At 35.2% G+C, this 24,733-nt stretch overlaps 1 protein-coding gene across 1 annotated transcript in view; it reads left to right on the top strand.

The window, feature by feature from the left end:
• The first annotated feature begins 835 nt into the window (after positions 1-835).
• The window catches only part of LOC100372003 (D(2) dopamine receptor A-like), a 39,702-nt gene continuing 15,804 nt past the window's right edge, over positions 836-24,733 (top strand). Inside the window, exons 1-3 of the mRNA XM_002731042.3 lie at positions 836-879; positions 1,397-1,517; positions 16,975-17,359. Coding sequence (XP_002731088.2) covers positions 17,066-17,359 — 294 coding nt within the window. The 5' untranslated portion in view covers positions 836-879; positions 1,397-1,517; positions 16,975-17,065. The remainder of the gene's footprint in view (positions 880-1,396; positions 1,518-16,974; positions 17,360-24,733) is intronic.

Raw genomic sequence — 24,733 nt, 5'->3', positions numbered from 1 at the left:
ATGTCAACTACGCTATCAACTTTGTATATTCGAAGGTCCATTGCTCATTAATATATGAGCATTGCGACAACTCCGGTGAAGTACAATGTCGTTGAACTCAAAGACAAATGATGCAGTTCTTGACGTTCAGTTACCAATAACACTGTCGCAATAAATGTCAATATTATGTTCAAACAGTGTTGTGTACCAATGAGGCATACTCGTGATGTCATCACACATCAATAGACTTTTGGTATTGGAATATTAAAGGAATTCATCGTATGTCCATGTTTGTTTTCTCCTGAACAGAACCAGCGAACTCTTGTGATACCTTTAGCCTTCTTAAACATGACCACTCTATGGCGCGTGATTACACGCGACATCGAGATAACAAAAGGGGCTACCAAGTTACGCTTCTTTGTATGGTATATGATCGCTTTAGTGATTGCCACAATTACTATTCAACATACATATGACATCACGTTAATAAAGGTCATTAACATTTTACAGTTACATACAGTAATATACACCAAGGATGGCATCTAAGCTCGATTCAATTTGTTTTCAATTACCACATGTATGATTTAGTAACAGTATTGTATATACACATTCACTGTGTGTACTGTGCCTTGAAAACACTCGCAGTATGATCATTTAATTCAATACATGTGTATATGACCACACGCTGGTTGGTATTTAAAAAACAGCATGAGAATATTGCTCTCAACGCTGCATTGTTTATTCATTGCTTATCAATTCCAAACCCTCCGGCATGAATGCACGAAATGCAACTATTTTAAGAATATTTATCAAAAACACAAGTAGCAATGAGTTGTCGATAACCTCTGTAATCCAGAAACCGTTCTGAAGTAAGCAGTATTAGTCGTTTATGACACATTGGTGAGTGTTATTTGATTGCGTTTGTATTTGTTAATAACACATTTGTGCTATATTCATCAGTTCAACACAGTTGTTACAGAGAGTGTTTTATGTCATATTATGTACTACCATAAGAGTGATAGCAAATATTACACAATTTCGATTTTTAAATATGTTATACGTTTGCAATTACTCGAAGTACAAATTCTATCCAGTGGTAATAGCCATAGTTTCTGTCGGTATTCGAGAAGGCCCGTGAATCATAAAAAAAGCTCGCCTAGCTGCTACTATTTTGTCATCTGAAAGGAAAAGATAATTTCAGTGTTAGTAGGTAATATAAAAAAACAAATAATATAATATGACAAACTGTTAGATCTGAAATAATTATATCTTTCGTATTTCGTATTAAATCTGATAGTCACAGAAAATTGTCCTGACCTCAATTGCAATTTCTATTAGTGACAATATACAATCATTTCTACTTCAACGTATTCTAATATTTTTATATTCCATCCTTTATGTCTTGTTTCATTACTAGTGTAATTCCTATTATTACCCACGATGCTGAGCATGTACGGGAAACAGACGCATAATCTTGTTTTCGAGAAGCGCAGTTTCAGAAAACATAACCCACACCAGTCGCAGTAATTGTGTATTAGGTAGGTCCAGTATGTACAATATCACATTTTTGTACGCAATATAATTTGTAGTCCATAGAAAAGTTGGATAAACGGTGGTTGGAAATTAATATCATGTTCGGTGATTATAATCTATATACGAATACAGGGATAATAAATCATTTCATATATTTCGGTTACTACTTAATCACACTCACACCAAAATTCAACTTCCACAGTGTCAACTGTATCGCAAAAACATGGAACCGGTTATTGTTATTTTAATATTTGTCTTCAAATGCATATGATTCTAAGTTCAAAGTTCAAATTCTACATGAGATTATGAGCACCAACGGGAGCCGTATTCACGGTGTTAAAATGTAACTCACTGGTAGTGTATAATTTATGGTGAAATCTTCCTGGCGATCCTTATAATAATGTTTAATGCGGTTTAGTGTGTCCACAACCTACTTAACTAAATTGCTATAAAACGTGACAATCTTCAATCATTTGGCGATGACATCAGATTAAAACCGACGAAGACATGTTCGCACGAAAACGATGGATAAGGTGTTTCATCATACAGAGTACAAGATAATACCCACAATGCACGCGTTCCGTTCCAGTCTATTAAACCAATATGACGTCATAATAATTGTTGCCTCGTACTGCCGTTTTGTTATGACGTAGTTTTCAATTGCTCTGATATAAAGAGAAGTCAGTGATTACTATGCAGTAAATGATAACCTTGGAACTTGTCAAAAGTATTTAATCTTCGCTGTGACGCAAATTAATTTAGGGAAAGAATTTATTAGAAATGTAATACTGAAGACACATTTTGAACCCCTCTTGATTTTATTGTGAATTTAACTTTGTCTAATAGTAATTCCCGTGTTTATCGCAAATGAAAAAAGAAATATTGATTAATTGATTGATTAACGACTACAGCGTGTAACCGATGTCAAACGGCGCGACATCAAGATAACAGACAGATTGAACTTATCGTGAACTTGTTAAAATTGTAAAAGTATGTAGTTTATTCAAGCGAAAAATCGAAGGGAAAATCGTGAATGTCCAAGGGATTTGAATAACATCGGAATTATTCAAAGTTATTTCCCTTTTACTACGTGTGGTAATAACAAATATTGTTTCGCTCTAGCTATTCTGTTGTGCTAAACGTCCCACCGTTACTATGACAACGGATCTAATGTAATATAATTGCTAGAAAGAGTAATGCTGTAGTAATCTGTTTTATTCAGGAAACAAAAAGAAAAAAGCTCATATAGAGCCACGTCCCACTCCTCAAATCGGTAACATAAATAAAGACGTTATTTGCACTGTAGAATGTTGCTTAATAAGCAGTATGAACTTTTAGTGACATTCTTTGATGGGTTGTCTATTTCATTATAACAGTCATGGAAAGCTCTTCTTGGAACTTATTTGTAATCTTTTCATTTGATCGATTAGGATTAGCCACTTTAGGGTTATTCTCTAATACCATTGTGAAAAACGAAATGTAATGAACCGTGTGATTGACTCGCTACACATCTGTCGCAGAAGTAATTTGAAAGTATAGTAAATCATATACATCATTTCATAATCGAATGTAACGCTGGGATTTCACTCGTTACGTGATGTTCAGTTAAAGAGCGGCAGTCGTCGTGCCGCGTCCTGTTCGATATGGGACTCATAGCGACGTATACAACGCGTGTAAAATACATTGTTTATTTACATGGAATGTTCGTTTTTATTTTTGCGTGATATCACTTACTAGTATACAGTTCCGGGATGCTATATTAATATACTGTGTGTGACTGCCAAGTATACACAGGTGCCAACCAACAGTCGTATAAATCGCGTATACCCTCGATCTAGTTGGGCTGATTTAGTTCGCCAACATTTCAAACTCAGTGAACGTCGCAATTTAAGATCGTTCCGTAGTGGACATTTAACCAAATAAATAAGGCCGTAAAAGTAGCATGGTTTTTGGTGTCACGTTATTTTCACTAATACACATGCAATGAAGGTTTTGTTATCTTTACCCGGCACAAAATATACATTCAGAGAAAAACATATTTTACAAAAATTAAATTATATTTATAAGAATTGGTAAATAATTCAAGACAACCAAACGCATATATCTTATTACAACTTGATTTTTTACTGTATATAACCGAATAACATTTTACGATATGGCAAGATTATGTTACCATAGTTAATGGCTCAATGTTACCAATGTTAAATGTTAAATGGCTCAAATATAACTAATTTCAACCGTGTCTTTTGCGTTAGTTCGAAGACCAAATATGATTCATTTGGCGTTTCAAATAGGACGAGGCAACCTAAGGGACCTACAATAACACTCAGTGCGCATGCGTATTAGCGAGTTCTATTGCTTCATCTGACGAGTATATGACATATCAATTATATACACCAACCACATTTGAAACGTATTGCGCTAAGCAATACTGTCACCGTACTGTCATTTGTGCGTGCATTGCCAAGAGGTCACGGGCCATGATAACACATTACTGACAAAGGCTATCTAACCACCTCATCACGTTATAAGGGTCTGGGAAAAAAAACTCAGCTTTCACGGTAATGAGTAATTACCCGACTATTCCATTAACTACACCCGATGATGCTTATACAAAAAATTGGAAATATTGAAATCAAAAACTTTGATAATGTAATAAACCACACATTGCATGATGGATTTAATCTATATGAATGCTTTCAAAATAATAATTGTTTTAAAATATATGAATGCCACGTGTCAAGCCAGATACGATGAGATAAACTGTCATCCTCATCTCCTAATTTTAATAGTCTTTCACGACTGAACTGATTCAATGAGGCCGTTGTGTTTATCAACTGGAAATTTAATAAAATCCAACACAACGGAAATCATGCACACAAACACATGTTTCATAAAACAGAACTTGAGATTCAATTATTCGTATCAATTACCACGCAGTTTTAAACGATTATGTTGACGATGTGCTTATTGAAGCTCCTGGCTTGCATTGTCAATTCATTTACAAGGTTGAATGGAAGAGCAGTAATGCTGAAAATTGAGTTATTCTTTCATATGCGACTGTTTAAACGCACCTTCTAGAATCATCAGCAAGTTTATTTAAGCTGATAACCACAATGGAACATAAAACACTGTATTTGTATTAAGGACATATGGTAACAACACGACACTCTCCGTAATACAGCTATATAAAGTATATATAAGAACGTGTTTCGTCTTTTATCATAACTGTTCCGGCAGTACTTTATAAAATGAATCCATTGCACGAACTTCTACCAGATATATTCTCTTCGTGTCCATCAATATTCAAATCCAAATATTGAATTATATAATAAAAATAAAACAGCTGGAGGTGTTCTATGACCAAGGTTGGCTACTGTGTTTGAAAATAATTTCTAGAAATTGACGACGTGGAGAAAAAATAGCTTTAAAATATGATTATTAGGACTTCCGGAAAGCAATTTTCATTACTGTAAGTCGACGTTCACATCGTACAGATGATTGCCGTTAGGATTGTACACGTTTAACCGTCGCGGGTAAACTTAGAAATACTGGGCTATTGTTACCCAGAAAGTGAAACACACGGCAATAATGACGTCTAACAGAACAATAAAAATGTTCAAATATACAAACACATGTACTACACATCTTAAGGACCCGATTCTATTCTCGTGGCTTCATCATAATAACGCCATTGAAAACCATAAATTTGTGAACTGTCCGAATACCTAGTCTCAAGCAGAATTATACGACTCACCGGAAAGCTACTGGTAAATATCAACACTGGCGATACAGGAAATCGAAATTGGAATATCATTCCTTGCTGAGAGAACCCGGTTCGGGTAAAATACGTTTATTTAGTTGTACGCATATTTCCTCCAGTGATCTTTAATATACAAAGAATGATACACCCACAAGCTACGATTTGATATCATTTGTTGTTGAGTGTACTTTCCATGCAGTGAAAATAGATGCATCATAATAAAGCGCTTGTAATCACACATAGTAATTAACCCATACAAAGCTTGATATTATGTTCAACACCGTCAGCACAACGTCAACACTCGTTTGATGTTCGTTCGCGATGCGCACGGCCACTATCTTTGAATTATAATTACCGACTGCAAATTCATCTGAATTTCTCGATTTTTCAAAACTATTATTTTACCACTGAGTCGTTATACCGAATGATATACCCGTACACAAATACCACGTGACTTTCAAATGATATACTACGATTTATGTACGTGGCGTTATTGTGTTATTTGAATGGTCCAGTTCATTAGATTATTACGCATTAATACAATGACTCACTTGATGCAAAGGATACAAATAAAACAATGAATCACTTGATGACTATGAATTTGATGTGTATTTGGGTGACAGACTGTAGACACTGACGCATTTTCTATAAAAGAAATACATTGCTGTTTTATTAGTTTGAATTTACGTGATGTATTGAAAAGCAGAATCCTAGGGCAGACATCGGCATTCTTGTTAAGATTGGTACCTGTTTTCTGATAATATTCATGGAAAGCCATTTCGACTTAACCTCATTTCAAATACATAATCGTTTTTAACAGTTTTTAATAAGTGTATTGTCCGAATACATTATACTGACCGCTTCAAAATAAAAAATAATATATTCAGTAAAAATTATAGCCGTAACCAAATTAGATGAATTCTTCATAGACAATCGCACGATGAACCTTATTTAAAATAATGAATCAATTGTAAGCTATTACAACAAATCATCATTACTGTTTGAATATATAGATATAAAATAAACACATTGTATATTACTGGGGATTTCATGATCTCGTGAGTTATATGTGTGCATAAATCGGATGAATTTAACCAATGACATCACAGAAAGCAGAAGGCACTTATAATTGTACGATCGTGTAGAAGTGAACGATACTATCGTCGTATTCAAAAACGTAAAACGCACGTATTTCACAATTTCGAAAAATGTATGTTTGTTTTGCGATAATTTCACAATTCACTTGAGATTATCGCATAACTCACCCCATCGGATCTCCATGGTTAAATATCAAAAACACTCATTACATACTTTTCCTCATTTCGTTATCTAAATCTATCAGTGTCAAGGGCGTAATATATGACAAATGATGTACGTTCGTGGAGTCACGACTTTGAATAACCAATTTGGTGTCATACTTATCTGATTAATGATAAACCATTCTTCTTTATTAATGCTGAGAAGATTGTTTCTGTGGGTGTTGGTTGTCACGAAGTACCGTAGATAACAACAGCATAAACTACGAAGTAGGCCTTCGATAGCGGATGGAAATTTAATTTGCGGGTTTCGGTGTCATATAGTAGTTAGTAACTACGACATCGCATACACGCACTCTCACAGTTGAGAAAACTTGTTACCTCAGCAAAAAAGTCTACATTCGTACTATGAGGTTATTACGAGGATAGCGAAAAGTACTATGCACTCAGACAGACAGTACGCGATCGCATCGAGCTCCGTGCATCCTCGTTATAACCTTATTATTATACATCTTTTCCTCTCAAGGATACATCATGGGAATGCCGAAATTCAAAAAGTTTAGAACAGATTGAGCGAACTTCTTTGTATGGGGTCCGGTCAAACCCTGGGGGCAGCCATGTTTGTTTTAATTATTAGAGGACGCTTACGCGTGTAATCATTCCCTATTTGGAATTCACATTTCCTAATATGGTAGGATGAAAATAACCAGCGCAATACCGCAAAATTACGACACGCTGTAACTTATGGCGTTACGGTGACAGGTAATAAAATAATAATAATAATAATAATAATACATATTTGGATAATGCTGAAAAAAGATGTTCCAAAGGAACGTAAACAACGCGCGTAAAATTCTTTGTTCATTTACACGAACTTCAGCGCTATGCGATGATTGACTGCAGTGCTGAGCAGTCTAAGCCGAGAGTCTAAGCCTTTAGTATTCTACCACTTACATTGTCCGTAGTGAAAACATTTATCACCATGACTACGCTAATTGTAGACTATATTATTAAAGCATGTTCATATAGACAGGAAATAACATGACCACATAGGAATTGTGCGCATAGGTGTTGACAATGAAGTACACCCTAGTAACCAAAATATCTCGGCGGCCGTGCGAATATATGTACATTTGACAGTTCCCTAACGTAGAAAGTGAAAGGTAAAAACACCTTTAGAATGAAAGTTTTGTACATATATAAACATAGTAAATTGAGCAAGCATGAGATTTTATCACTATTCTATTTTATGTTAGATGAATTAAAAAATGTGGAATGCTATTATTCATTAACATGTCAAATGTTAACATACTGGTTTATCTGTTCGCATGTGCGCCTCGTCCTACACATATTGTGATTGAGTGAACTACCACCCGACAAACAAACACATGTGTGGTTAGTGACAACACTTCATTTTTTAACAAAGAGCACCACAATGATAGATAATTTACGGTTGTTGATTCGGCTCGTGTTCTCTGTCATTGCATCAGTGGCTCGTATAAGCTCGTCTGAAGTCGGCTAAGCGGTAGACGGCCATAGCGTGTCGTTGTTTACATATAAGCGTCTACCCAGAAGCCTTTGCTTTTTGGCGTGCGTTATTATTGTCGCCTTGGACTCAATTCATGCGCAGGTGACGACCCCTCCGCTTTAAATAAATGTATAACAGCTTATCATATCATATTCACGCTGCCACATACCATGATAAAGTGGACACTTTTTTATTTGACACGTTTTTATTCAACACGAACCAACATAACCATGCAGACATGAACGACGTACATTCAGAAAAAAAAAATTATAACATATATACGCATGGTAATTATTTTGACTCAAGTTAAAACGTGAACAATTTATAAAGCATGAGCAAACTAAACCAGGAAGACGTGTTCGTCCTCTGCATTGGCGTTTATTATGCGTGAAATAACATGTTCAATACATATGATTACTAGTGTAAGTGACGATGTTATAGTCTGAATACCGCAGCTCCTCTCTTAATTGTGCACCGACCTACATAGCGTAACGACTTATAAATAACACATGTTACACCACTTCATTTACCTGACACGACACTTACACTCCGTCTTGTGTTACTTCCAATAAACCTGTAGCGGGTGTTTCATTAAAACATTGATGTATGCTGAATGTATTAAACAAATGTCATTAGCCAATGAGGTTTAATAACACATTTATAACCTACTAAAACATATAAGAGAATTAATCGTATTGACAAATGAGTTATATACCAATGTACTTACTGAAGTCGCTGTCTGAATGTCAATTGTGGAAATTAGTAGAATGAAACGATCACAGATTATTCATTGTCTGCGGTATTCGATTTTGTAATTAAACTGTCAATTTCAGTGACTTCCTCATATGTGTATATTCGGGTCATGTTTTCCGACAAGTGTTCACATGTCGACTTCGTAGGTTAATTCTATATATATTATAATATTGCAATCCCCATGAAGCGAGTTGTTAAGGACTTAATGCTGGTCTTCAAGAATATTTTTTGGTCATAACTATGTCTGAAAATGATTGCTGGAAGCCGGTAGTCCTTCTATTCCTATCGCTATCAATATCTGGAAGTTATTGTTATACATGTGTGTATATTACACATGTGTGTATAAATAATCTCAGGGATTTTGTAGGTTTTTGTAGGTCAACATTTTGTTGCCTTTTGAAGAAGCGTCGACAATATTATTTAGCCAGAAATACATAATAGAGAGTCAAGAGACAGTGATAGTGCACTTGACGAAGTACAAATTAAATTGCAAATAAAAAGATAATTATTATTATTATACATCTGTCACCGTAACGCCATAAGTTAGAGCGTGTCGTAATTTTGCAATATTTGCGGGGTATTTTCATACTACCATATAAGGAAATGCAAATTCCAAATATGGAATGATTATGCGCGTGAGCGTCCTCTAATAATAAAAACAAACATGGCTGCCACCAGGGTTTGACCGGACTCCACACAAATAAGTTCGCGGATTCTGTTCTAAAGTTTTTGGATTTCGGCATTCCCATAATGTATCATTGGAAGAAAAAGATGTATAATGAGAAGGTTACATGTACAGGTAAAGTACAGCACACCGTCGCATCGACCTCAGCTGCGCGACGGTCGATACGCTGTATTGTCTTCGTTCATACTTTGAGTTATCCTCGTAATAACCTCATATTATAATTTGTTTCTGCGTTATTAGGTCAATTGGATTCTGTTAAATGACAGATAAACGTAAATCGAGTTTTCGTAACACAGTACAAAGTACTCCAGTTATAACACAAATTACACACAACGATTTTAGTAAATATACGAATCTCTTGTCGTTGGTGGTGTTACCATAGTAATGGAACGTAAACTATTGTTGCTCGTTAAAGCATTTGTTTTAATGACTCCAGTCGCGTACCTTAGAGTAACGCTTAATGCTGTTTTTGTGATGAACTCTAACAGCGGGATTTACCATCCCAATTTGCTGGGCATAGCTGTGAGAACGCGGTAAATAGAGTCCCGGAGGATGAACAAAGGTAGTTGCGTTTTGAAACAACATTGTGTTGGCATCATTAACGGATGTACTCCACACGTGTACTCGGATCACGTGACCATATACTACCATTAAATTAATTCGTACATTGTATTTTATCTGAAATAAGCATAGTTACAATAATCTCGTATATGACATTAATTAAATTAAATGTATCCAAAATATATGACCATGTATTACTTATCATGTACATTTCTTACATGTTTTAATATATCTAATAGTCTCTTGGGGTGCATTCATAATAGACGTAGCTGTTGTAACAAATCTCAATTACAGGAATTGTTTTCACTTTTTACAGCAAAATGGTACTCTCTTAAGAACGTTGCAAATTGCAACGATAAATATTTTTTTTGAGCAACTAAAACCGACACCCCCTAAAATGTTGTTCCCCTGGCACTTACTACACGAGACGATCTAACGTTACCCTAGAGAAAATTAAATTCCCTCTTGTAATTAACATTTAAAATAAGTTGAAGAAAGGTCTTTATAAAAAGGAAATACCTGAGCTTACACTGCGAGAGGCGTAGATAATAAACCCATTCGAGTTGCGTCGCTGGAGGATATTCATTTGTTTGGTGGACGAAATATTGTCGCGCACAATATAGTGTTTTCAGTATGCAACTGTTACAGTAAAATATACAATATATGAATCGCACACATGCGCACTTATTACATCTCAAATCTGAGGAATGTATCCGTTCTTTTGCTTAGTTTCGATTACTTGCCAAGGACATCGACACTAACTAACCAACTGAGAAGGAATCAGTCCTTTGCTCTATAATGATAACGTGCCCAAGACGTCGACACTTACCAACCAACTGAGAAGGAATCAGTCCTTTGCTCTATAATGATAACTTGCCCAAGACGTCGACACTTACCAACCAACTGAGAAGATGTCCGCCCCTTGCTTTGTAATGATAACTTGCCCAAGACGTCGACACTTACCAACCAACTGAGAAGATATCCGTCCCTTGCTTTGTAATGATAACTTGCCCAAGACGTCGACACTTACCAACCAACTGAGAAGATATCCGTCCTTTGCTTTGTAACGATAACTTGCCCAAGATGTTGACACTTACCAACCAACTGAGAAGATATCCGCCCCTTGCTTTGTAATGATAACTTGCTCAAGACGTCGACACTTACCAACCAACTGAGAAGATATCCGTCCCTTGCTTTGTAATGATAACTTGCCCAAGACGTGGACACTTACCAACCAACTGAGAAAATATCCGTCCTTTGCTTTGTAATGATAACTTGCCCAAGACGTCGACACTTACCAACCAACTGAGAAGATATCCGCCCCTTGCTTTGTAATGATAACTTGCTCAAGACGTCGACACCTACCAACCAACTGAGAAGATATCCGTCCTTTGCTTTGTAATGATAACTTGCCCAAGACGTCGACACTTACCAACCAACTGAGAAGATATCCGCCCCTTGCTTTGTAATGATAACTTGCTCAAGACGTCGACACTTACCAACCAACTGAGAAGATGTCCGCCCCTTGCTTTGTAATGATAACTTGCCCAAGACGTCGACACTTACCAACCAACTGAAAAGATATCCGCCCCTTGCTTTGTAATGATAACTTGCTCAAGACGTCGACACTTACCAACCAACTGAGAAGATATCCACCCCTTGCTTTGTAATGATAACTTGCTCAAGACGTCGACACTTACCAACCAACTGAGAAAATGTCCGCCCCTTGCTTTGTAATGATAACTTGCCCAAGACGTCGACACTTACCAACCAACTGAGAAGATATCCGCCCCTTGCTTTGTAATGATAACTTGCCCAAGACGTCGACACTTACCAACCAACTGAGAAGATGTCCGCCCCTTGCTTTGTAATGATAACTTGCCCAAGACGTCGACACTTACCAACCAACTGAGAAGATATCCGACCATTGCTTTGTAATGATAACTTGCCCAAGACGTCGACACTTACCAACCAACTGAGAAGATGTCCGCCCCTTGCTTTGTAATGATAACTTGCCCAAGACGTCGACACTTACCAACCAACTGAGAAGATGTCCGCCCCTTGCTTTGTAATGATAACTTGCCCAAGACGTCGACACTTACCAACCAACTGAGAAGAAAACCGTCCCCTTGCTCAATATGGATAACTTTCCCATGACGGTGATGAAAATGTGTCCGTCAACCAAATGATAAAATGTTATATCTAAAAAGAAGGGTAATTTAAAAGACATTGTATTTGTTGTGTGAATACCCACAACAGATGCTACTGATTGAGAAATCACAACTCCGTTTATTGTAGCGTTATTTCAAAAAGATTCACTTTCCGCAATAATAAAACTATTCGGAAAACAATACTCAGATGTTTGATGGACGTTACTCAGTTTAGGTAGACAATTTCGTTGTACATCAAACAAGTATTATGTACGCATATGTTTGTGACTTTTTCATCCATATAATGTATTGGTGGTGGTGATATTAGGCAATTATCAGGAATTCTGTAATTCTGCACGTGAGTCTCGTCCAAATAGACGTCAAGACGAACCATTGGAAATAATTTGGGTAAAGCAATACCGTTGATGCACAATATTCTGAAAGAGTGACCTGAATGTTATAGTTGGTAATTAGACGGATTGCAACTAAGAACGCCGCCACGACGAAGGATATTCCAATAGACTGTGCTAACGTCGTGTCACGACTTGCTCATACTACCTAACCATGTCACGTCTCTACCTAGATTTAAAGACAGATGGATGTCGAGCTAATTGCCGTGTATTTGTCGTGGAAGTTATTTTGCTGTAGATATGTTGTGTTGATAAAGCACTGACGGGTAACTGTCATATGTTTCAGAACTGACAAGGCATGTCCACGGTATGTGTCTATTGACAAATATCTCAATTTCTCAGTGTTGTTCAGACATCTACTTTCCCGAAAACGTACGTTTTTGTACATTAACATATTCACCTCGCTCACAGAGGTATCTCTATTTTACCCATATGAAATTGAATACCAAAAACACATTTAACGTTACGTTATAATGATATCAGTGTCGTGTTCCCCCCAAAAATAAGCCATCCCGCTAATCAATATTTCGTAAATGGATCATATATCACTTTGGTGTCTCTATAGTGGGAATGTGGATTACATGTTGTTTAATTTGAAAATCACTAGGTACTGTATATATATAAAAATATGTATTTGAGTCATCGGACAGATTGGGGTTAGTTTTCAAGAATTTGAATATTCAGTGTGTTCAAATAATTTTGAAATGATTTTAAGACTTGAAGTTGATATTACACATGCAGGATGATATCCAATGTACCTACACGAGAAGACGGTTATCTTAAAACAACTCGCCTGCACTGCTATGGGCAACACAAATTTCATATATGCTTTGCGACTCGTCCGGTTCAAACATTGTTTTTTCAGGATACAATTTGTTTTCTGTATATGTCTAGCGGAGTTAAAGTTAAACTCGTTGATGCAGTGGCCAGTGTATTGGTTGGTTAAACCTGTATTCGTTAATATCCCTGGACTATTATTTACTTAGTGTGTCACGTTCGTGCCACTATGCACTCTGCCATTACGTCAGTTAATTGAATGACGTAATTGTAATTTAAACGCTGCATTGTGTAAAGATGCGTTATTATGAATATATAATTTCGAATAGATGTTTTTTTGATTGTTGACAAAAACAGATTCTGCTTAGAGAGGAAAGATAGTGCACTAAGTTCATTAGCGTACGTGATAAACGTGTTCCAATGAAATAGTTCTATACTATTAACGCAATATGTCCTAGGGGGTTTATTGGTTGGTAAGATGGTAGTTTTAAAATCACCTAGAGGGTACTATTGTCGGTAGGATGATAGTTATGAATCACCTAGAAGTAAAGAGAGTGTGTTCCCATATACACTTGATCAGTATCACTGTACGAGGTGTAACGACATTGTATAAATCAATTCAGTAGTTTATGCGTACAATGTGTAACTCTATATATGTATTATTTAAAGCCATTTTTTCTCATTATACTGTTACACTATGACTATAACTATGATCATAAGACGCCAATATTTGTTTCCATCCTTTTCGCCACAGGCGCCACTGTTAAAAAAGCCGATACTATGACAAGATTACATAGATACATCGTTACCATCATGTAACATCATACACACTAAGGTAGATACTGGAACACTGGATTGAATAAATCATATTTACAACTGATTGCACTATTTGCCATTATTGTTATTCATCACAAAAATGCCTGAACTTTTTTTTAGCAATAACGTAGTGATAATAAAACTACAACTATTAAAGGGGTATTGTCAAAAGTGTGACGAAACTGCACGAAACTACACGCTCGAGTGAGTACCACATGTGACACGCAACCCACGTAGTAACAAACACAATTACGTTTATTTGATGATTGCCGCGAGTGCGTGCCAATATTCAATCAATTATCTCCGATACAATGCCAAACCAACGTAATACAACACATGGACATCAATGTTCCATCTGAGCATGTGCGAACGAACGCAAACCTTTCAAGTCGGACTAGTTTTACAACCGTCACCAAATAATATTGTTTACATATCAACTCGTGCTGTGGCTTATATCCGACTATCCTGGCCACCAAAAGTGAGTTCAGTGACATAACCTGCTCGGCTTTTCCTGTCGAGACTCATATATCCATTTACCGAGCACTGTTTATATTGTAGTGACAATTCATATGGTATTAAACAATATGTATAATCAAACACCTATTAGTAACTCTATATGTCGCCACAGCATTACTGGATTGTCAAGTCATGCTGCGTTAAAACTACCTTATTTACAATACTAGTATTTTCAATGTAAATTAAAAAGCACGTTTAAGAGGATTCGATCATTATTTTTTTTTACATATAGTTGTTTGGTAATCGTTTTTTGAGATTGTGCAAGACAATTTTCCACCTCACATGACGAGCTTTTCCTTTATCTCTAGCATTCCAACATCAGGCAATTACACCAATGAATTTTGTTATGTTCGCTGTTAAAAGGCTCCTGAGATAAAAGTTGATATAATTACAGTGTTGACATACTGCACCGATGGGTGGGCGCCACAATAGCGCACTTACTTTTACAAGTATTAGCGTCAAACATTCCACCGCTACTCCATGTGCGCATTTAAACTATATAGTAGTAGGCAACGAGACGCATGGCAATGTAGTGTTTGGGAAATGATTTGCATAACAACAATTTGAATGTATGCTGTTTGTCAATGGAGCTGGATTAGCCCCAATAGTTTCCAATCTACAGACTGTGTATGGTTCTACATTTTCCCACTCCACTGGGAATAACTATTGACCCCCCCCCCAATAATATACGTGAAACTGGATTCCGAACAATGGCGAATCAGAGCAGACGCCACCTTCGCAAAAATGAAAACCTTTAAACATTGCAGTGATACAGGTTGTCTATCCATCAAAGGAATACCCTAACTTATGATATAATTGACCGAAAACATAACATTACACAGCATATTATGATATACACTCCTTGGAGAGTTTACCAAGTATAACTTACTAATCAACTTCTAATTACCACATATTAATTAGCTTGACTAATTGTTTACAACGCGCTCGCATTTTATGAAACGAACGACCACGGACCGACTATTGAATGCATTGCTAATGACATGTCGGAATCTATTAGATGAAATTGAAATGTAATAAATAGCTGCAGGAACGCTGGTAGTTGTATACATAGCTTTGACATGTATCAATTTACCAATCTTTTTCACATATGTTTTATAATGATGATCCTAATCAATGTATAAGCACGTTTTTAATAGACTGGTTATATCGACACACAATTAATAATCTCTTCGTTTATGTTATTTATACAACTCATAGTGATGTGTACTGTTGTTCTTTGTGTTCATCTATGACCTGTTTATTAGTATTCAAATTAACTTCCATAGTTACAGTGTAATAACCAATAGAAATTGTACGTTGTACTGCACTAGTCAACAACAGGCGGTAATTGTTATTTCAAGTATTTAGTAATTAATTGAAAATTGGGTTATTGACCGTGCAGTTGGCACATCTTAAAATAATCCCATTTTGTATTTAGGATTAAGTTCATTTTAAGCTTTATCTTTGATGATATATCTGAATGCATTAGTTGGAGATTCATGTAAAACTTAATAGTTTTAGCAAAGACGCAAGGATACAGCATACAATTGTGACTGTTATTGTTTTTCGTGGTATGGGTAGATTGGAAGGATTCGGGTAGGTTTACAATTAAATTTAACTGTTCACTATCGAGATAACAGTATTCTACCAACAACATCACATCAGACCCCACAACATCACCTATTTACGCATGACCTCTCGTCACGTCACCCCACGTCAAGTCTTGTCACGGCACATCGATCACACCACAACGCATCATATGACATCCATGCTTACTAGGTGTAGACTGCAACGCACTGACATGTTGTGTAACCACAAAGCACAAAGCTATATTTTATACAGACAGTACGCCTGTCAAATATTAAAACATATCCGTTGACCTTTGAACTAAAGCCTACTTTCCGACAATCAATTTTTTTAAATGTACTGTAACACTACGCTGAAATTTTAAATGTTTTGACAGTAACTGTCCACTGTATGCCTATACAAAAACATGCTTGAGTACAGTGAGGTGCGCCACACAGACGGAAAATTAACACTCCTTAAAAGGGCATTATTCAAATTAGAAACACTGAAAATGTAATGTGATTGGCGAATACTGCCTCTAGGTATTAGTCATTTTATAGGCACATGCCACATCCACTGTGAACAACACTCGTGCAAGATATCTTGGTTAGTATGTTGCTTAGCAACCACTGAAATCTTCCAAACACCATTATAATGACATCGAGTGTTGGTTTATTTCAGAACGCACTCGTGGAACTGGTCGTACAACATCGTACCTAGAGAACCGATTCTACCGCATAGTTTGTGTGATGATTGGTATTGCGTAGCGTCAATGACAGAACAGACTTTCACGATGGCGACAGAGAGACAATTGCTACTCCGAAATAACAGCAGCGATATTATTTCGCCAACTGCAGAGAATATTCACCAGCCAGATTATTACAACTATTGGTCGTTGTTTATAATATTATTTTCACTCGTAACCGTATTTGGAAACGTTTTGGTATGTCTAGCGGTGTTTCGTGAAAAATCACTGCGTAATATCACAAACTATTTTATCGTCAGTCTCGCGGTTGCCGACCTCTCAGTAGGTTTGCTGGTCATGCCTGTCGCAATATACGTCGAGGTAAGTACTTTTAAAGATCTCAGTTCAATGACTATTAAACCGTGTCAACAGTCAAGTAGTCACCTTTCATCACACTCTGTTTTTCTCTGAATATGGGATGTTATCATTTAATCACAAAACATATTATAATTCCGGGGTATGGGAATATGTCAATGATATTATTAAAACTGAATAAACTGTTCATCAATGTAATACGACGATTTTGACATTGTGACAATGTATGGACTTGAATCCGAAAGGCAAATGCACTTCTTCAAAAACGAAATTGTACTTTTCATCTCTATTCCGTCTAACAGTAGGTCTTTGTAAATACCGAGAATGACGTATCAGAAACCGAACACTACACACCGGCACGGATCAACTATCATTTCCGCAATTGTTGTGTTATTCATCGATTCAACAACACATGACTCAAACGTCAGAACTTTCTGTTCATTTTTGTTGACATCAGACTCATACAATTGTAATGAATCATTCATACTAGGCACCAGTAAATGCAGCATGATACGATAAAATATGTCTTGTCGCAACTATCTACTGTGATATCAACTTTAGAATATACGTTGATTATATTGATAACATTCTCTTTCATATTTTGTGAAACGTTAAATGGGCACGTTCGAAGTGACGAGTTGGTAATATGGTAGATATTCGCTAAGGTAGGGAAATAATGATCAGTACTGTCAGTGTTGCCAGCGCACCATATTCTAACAAATAGAGAGATTTGGGACATGCTCCTGGGGAATGTGCGATATATAAATGACTACACGTTATTATTACTACACCAGGTGTAATTTCCGTTTCGTAATTCCATGCAAGAGACATTTTATATTGATTCAAGTTAAAATGTTCTCAGATTTCTAGACTGCGACTTCAATAGGTGATCAAATATCAATCAAACGGCATGACAAACCAAACATGTTATCCAAAACATAACAATGTACTATCTATGTGATGGAATGAATCGCTCACTCAGTAGGTTTCCCGGAGGAAAGATTATCTTGTTCATATGAAATTTAAATTCATTACAGGCATTTGAATTATCCTGAAAAACAAATAGTACTTAGGAATACGAGACATGTTTTTTAAATCACGTTTATTTATGCCAACACATGGAGACATCTATGTCTAAATCAAACACAATTTCTAACAGACACATATAAATGATTCATGAAAGATAATACTCCGCTTCGTAGAAATAGAATTGGGAGCCAGCCTTGAAAACAACGCTATCAATTGGCTGATATTCCGATGTTGTTTTCAACCATTGAAACCATAAAGCTGTCTAGACGCCCACACCATTATCCGTGGCCAATGTAGCTTTGGTTTGTTCATATATGTAATCCCGCGGAGGGGGGTTTCTAATCGTCAGCACAATCAATCACATTTTGTTTATGTATTTTTTAATATACTTTGAGCAAATCACCGTGGAATACATTATTTATTTCATTCTCATATTGTCGATTTATCTCCTTTCCCTACTCGGTGCATTCTTGACTAGAGATATTGAAACTCAACACTTTCCATTTGTTCGTGCACCAAATGATGCATCTGTCGTATCCTGTTCATTCTAACAAGGCTACTATAAAGACAATGACTCTGCTCACCCTGGCTAGGCTAGGTTTCTTCTGGCAACGCTATGTCACCATCTATATATTACTTATACCCTTACCACCCAAGCAAAGATGGGTCTCCGTCAGTCTAACACATCTTCCAGACCCACTCATGCTTAGTTTTCATTATGACAACACTCCTGCCCTTGCAAGACTAGGTTACCACAAATTCATATATCCTACTCTGTTCACCCTGGTATAACTATAGGCTCAGTTATCATAAAGTTAATAATACTAGCCTGCCCATCTTGGTATTGCTAGATTACTTACTACAAAGGCGCCCCTACTACCTTTCCCACACAAATTATCCACCTTGGCACGGTGTTAAGTATCGAACACGCAGTAATTTGATGTGTACTATGGTTTGCTCATAGGACACATATAGGAGCACAACAAATGCAAAGAACAAATTGTTAGTGTGCCAGAAGAGTCTATGTTTTATGACGGCTATTGGCAAACACCTTTCATTTAGTTAAAAATTCTTCTATCAATAAATACCTCCCAATCTTTCTATTTTCTGAGGTCGTAGTTAAGAACTAAATTATCATTTTTACATCACATCACATCACATCACATCTCAGTATTCCAAATAAATAATACTGAAAACATGTCAATGTATATTGCATCCACAGTCCATATAGAAACTACTTTTAATGTTTTTTGGTCAATTATAAATTATGCTCCATGTAGTATTATTGAACATGTTACTAAACAGTGATGTTGTTTAATTCATTCTATTGATAAAACGTAGATGATATCATTACGTAATAACTGCCGAGCCACGCCGCTGTGTATTACATATGTAAGCACTTCCATAACACCAACCTTGTGAACGAAACTGTTTTTAATAGAAATGTCTTTTTAAATTGGCATTTTCGAGCAAATATTTTATTATAAAATAAGAGTATGTATATTCATCAAACCGTTGATGTAGTGTAAGGAAGGATGCTCTTATCGGTAAAACACGTGCGACTAGTTCGCTAGAGTGAATCTAGATGAAACGACGAATTTAAAGTTGAAGACAGGAAATACATTCCAACAGACAATATAGGCGTTTGATAGTGAAGGTTTTGCTAGCATGGTTACCATGGCAATATGAATTATCCACTTTTGCTTAATTTCTTATGATTATTTAATGTTTCTTTTTTCTAGGAAATCCTACCTCTAATTATTTGATGCGCGTGGTGACGCACTCGTCTGTCAATTAATTACACCAATTCACACTGAAGTACACCCCATAATGACCAATAAACGTAGTTACTCATTTACATAGAAACCGTGGGCGTCTACACTTGTAGAGGTCGTAAAGATGAAACTACATTTTCCTCACTTGCCGGAAATAGGAAAACTGCACATCTTAATGCAAATATTGATAGAATCATTCATGACATATATGCTTTGTAGTTCACATCTGTCAAGCTATTGGTATTAACTCTTTCATATCATAATTCTATTGGCAATGTAATTTTCTGCACATTCAATGATGGACCAACGAGTATGATATACACATTCTGATTAAAAATCATTCAAGTTTAACATCGTTCACGGAAACGAGTACGTGTCTATTTCATAAATGATCACAACATTTGACAATGACAGTGAAATGTTCTAAATTAGAGCATTAACCCATGCAATTGAGGTATATAACGTGGGAAGATTGTATAGATACATCTTACTACAGTGAGATTCTGCTAAACATATGGTATCAACGGAGCATTTATATTATATCGTTTGCTTCAATGAACTTGACTTAAAATTTAAAATTTAAATTCGTTTGCTCTGGCAGTCGTATAATATACGTGTATACCTTTTCTGATGCACATTTGTATATGTGAAAGATTAAAAAAACATCATGTACAATAATCTAGAAACACGATGAAAAATTAATCATGAATATTACATGTTCACAACTGGTCACGTCTTACATATCATACGAATAACATAACACTTGAATTTCATAGTGTGAAAAATAATAGTGTGTCTTGGACGCACAGCATTCGTTATTTTCTAAAGACTTTTTATTACACAAATAATTCCACGTAATCCATGCCTCCTATTTCAGTTTGTGAAATGTGAGATAAATTAAAGGTTGAAAAGAGACGGCAGCACATCATTAAAGTATAACGTTGCAAATCTGCGTTCGTTAGGATCGTAATTGAGTCAGGATACTTCAAATATCTAAGATACATGACTTCCTCAAATTGCGTTTTTGATATCATGCATGTCTAAGTTGGTGTTTGTATTCACACACTGCAGTAATCAATTGATATTGTTATATACAATACCCCAGTAATTGCATGAACAGTGCATTTCAATATCTACTACACCTGAACTGAATAGAAGAAATCTACTTTGCGTCATCAATTCACTCTGTGTGTTTTTACAAGAACTTGGGTTATCTGGAATATTATATATAAAAGTTTTTCTACATATCACTGAATATAACACACAACCAATCAACAAATACGCATGATGTATTCGTGTGGCAAATATCAGTCAAGTACCCCCCCCCCCCATCCCATGTTATTTAGGTTGAGAATAAAGATATCCATCGTCGAATTGCCAAGGCTGAACACAGACACCGGCGACCTATCATTTTAAGACATTTTATTTTCAAAAATAAAAAAAAACGGTCCTAGATTCCAATCGTCTCTAGAAAGAGAGTTGCAGTGAATTACAATTAATCTGAATACACACCTGATTATTTCGTGCACTATTGTCCATATATGAGCATAATATGACTTTGTACTTTATCAGAAATAATTTTCTAATCATTTAATATTTGTTTTAATTAAGTAAAACATTTGTGTAATAATGTGAATATGCCACAAATGCGATAACATAACGTAATTAAATATACGTTTTCGTCTGCATTCGGAGTATGGCGCAGTCAACAGTTCCAAATCATGGAACATGTGTGTTAAATCCCGAATTAACAACCAACACATATTGATATTACATCATTAATAATTTCGCGTCACGTTATAATATTTGATTAAGACAGTGCGTTTGTCTGGGTGTCACGCAGTGTGTTGTATATTTCAACAAATCAACTAAATGGCGCAATGGAGAGCTCACTACTGAATAATTGTTAAAAATGTAACTGAACTCTGTTAGCGGTTAGCTCAATTTTGATTTTGTTTGGCTGTGAAAGTTGAGTATACACTCCCCCTCCCGAATTGTTAAAAACTGAAAAACGCGTTTCCCAACTTTTCTCTTTTTTTAGTTTAAGAGTAGTATTCTAAGATGGCTGACCACGGGTAGTAAATATATATATCGGTAAATTTATTTTATTATCACGAGTACGCCAGCTGACTGTGGAAAAGTCATATATTAAAAATGATATGAATCCTAATAATATAACCAAAAAAATCCAGTGTCATGATAGGATAGAATATAATATGTCAGTTATTTCGTTTTAATTTAAAATCACTATCATGACGATTTCAATATAATGAGAGTTCAATGAGCGTAATATCTGGTATGCATTCCATTCATTCATTGCATTTTGTTATCGTAGGTTATCCATTTATCAATATATATATATATATATATATATATATATATTAAAATGACATTGATGACGTGTCACAAAATAATATATATATATATATATATATATATATATATATATATATATATATATATATATATATATATATATATATATATATATACAAAACCATGTAGTGTGTAGTCTAGAGAAATTAACATATTGTAATATATAAACGGTACGTAGTGAATTTGACAAGACCATATACCAAACTACGTATACGATGGTAACTGTATGGTAAACGTGGGGAAAACACACATACACAGCAAATATATACATTTATAGCCACTAACCGGATAACATGTATTGGCTAAAAGCAACTCACAATTGCTATGAATAATTTACACTGCCACAAAAAATATATTGTCTTTTTTATCATTAACTCATTAATAATTCAATGCATATGACGTGCAATCATTATTTGTATACGTGAATTGGCACACAGTCACAACTAAATCGTCGTCAGTAGAGTGGGTTCATACAAAATGTAATAATGGATATCTACATATACCAACAAGAACATGGTTAATATCATCTATGTTATTACAGAGGTGGTGGTTTACACACTACAAAAGAGAAATTAACTAATGAGTTGCATAATCAAAAGAGGTGAATGTTTTTTGTGGTCTTTAATTAATTAAAAAAATGCTGAATATATCTCTGGAGTTGGTCATATATCAATTCACTGTAAACTTATTATTATTATTCGTGTTCGAGAACGGCTCTCAGTATTACCACTTGATATTTGCAGCACTGCACATGAATCGTGTTCGTAAAATCATAAACACAAACAGTCATTCAATGTCTTATATCCATTGTTATGTTATGTTATGTTGTACTATTCTAAATAGTGCACATTTTAAGCATTGATAATGTTATGTGCTACTCGTGTCTTATTTGATGTGTACATATTTTAACACATAACACATTTATAGTGTTATGTGCTACTCGTGTGTTATTTGATGTGTACATATTTTAATACAAAACACATTCATAATATCATGTGCTATTCCTGTGTTATTGAATGTGTACATGTTTTAACAGATAACACATTTATAATGTTATGTGCTACTCGTGCCTTATTTGATGTGTACATATTTTAACAGATAACACATTTATAGTGTTATGTGCTACTCGTGTGTTATTTGATGTGTACATATTTTAAAACATAACACATTTATAATGTTATGTGCCACTCGTGCCTTATTTACTGTGCACATATTTTAAAACATAACACATTTATAATGTTATGTGCTACTCTTGCGTTATTGAATGTGCACATATTTTAACACATAACACATTTATAATGTTATGTGCCACTCGTGCCTTATTTACTGTGCACATATTTTAAAACATAACACATTTATAATGTTATGTGCTACTCTTGCGTTATTGAATGTGTACATATTTTAAAACATAACACATTTATAATGTTATGTGCCACTCGTGCCTTATTTACTGTGCACATATTTTAAAACATAGCACATTTATAATGTTATATGCTACGCTTGCGTTATTGAATGTGTACATATTTTAAAACATACCACATTTATAATGTTATGTGCCACTCGTGCCTTATTTAATGTGTACATATTTTAAAACATAACACATTTATCATGTTATGTGCTACTCTTGCGTTATTGAATGTGTACATATTTTAAAACATAACACATTTATTATGTTATGTGCTACTCTTGCGTTATTGAATGTGTACATATTTTAAAACATAACACATTTATAATGTTATGTGCTACTCTTGCCTTATTTAATGTGCACATATTTTAACAGATAACACATTTATAATGTTATGTGCTACTCGTGCGTTATTTAATGTGTACATATTTTAAAACATAACACATTTATAATGTTATGTGCTACTCTTGCGTTATTGAATGTGTACATATTTTAAAACATAACACATTTATAATGTTATGTGCCACTCGTGCCTTATTTACTGTGCACATATTTTAAAACATAGCACATTTATAATGTTATGTGCTACGCTTGCGTTATTGAATGTGTACATATTTTAAAACATACCACATTTATAATGTTATGTGCCACTCGTGCCTTATTGAATGTGCACATATTTTAAAACATAACACATTTATAATATTATGTGCTACTCTTGCGTTATTGAATGTGTACATATTTTCACACATAACACATTTATAATGTTATGTGCTACTCGTGCGTTATTTAATGTGT

Source organism: Saccoglossus kowalevskii, chromosome 5, assembly GCF_978046115.1.
Source record: "Saccoglossus kowalevskii chromosome 5, keSacKowa6.1, whole genome shotgun sequence".
Classification (NCBI taxonomy): Eukaryota; Metazoa; Hemichordata; class Enteropneusta; family Harrimaniidae; genus Saccoglossus; species Saccoglossus kowalevskii.
This window is presented reverse-complemented; position numbering and strand designations above follow the sequence as displayed.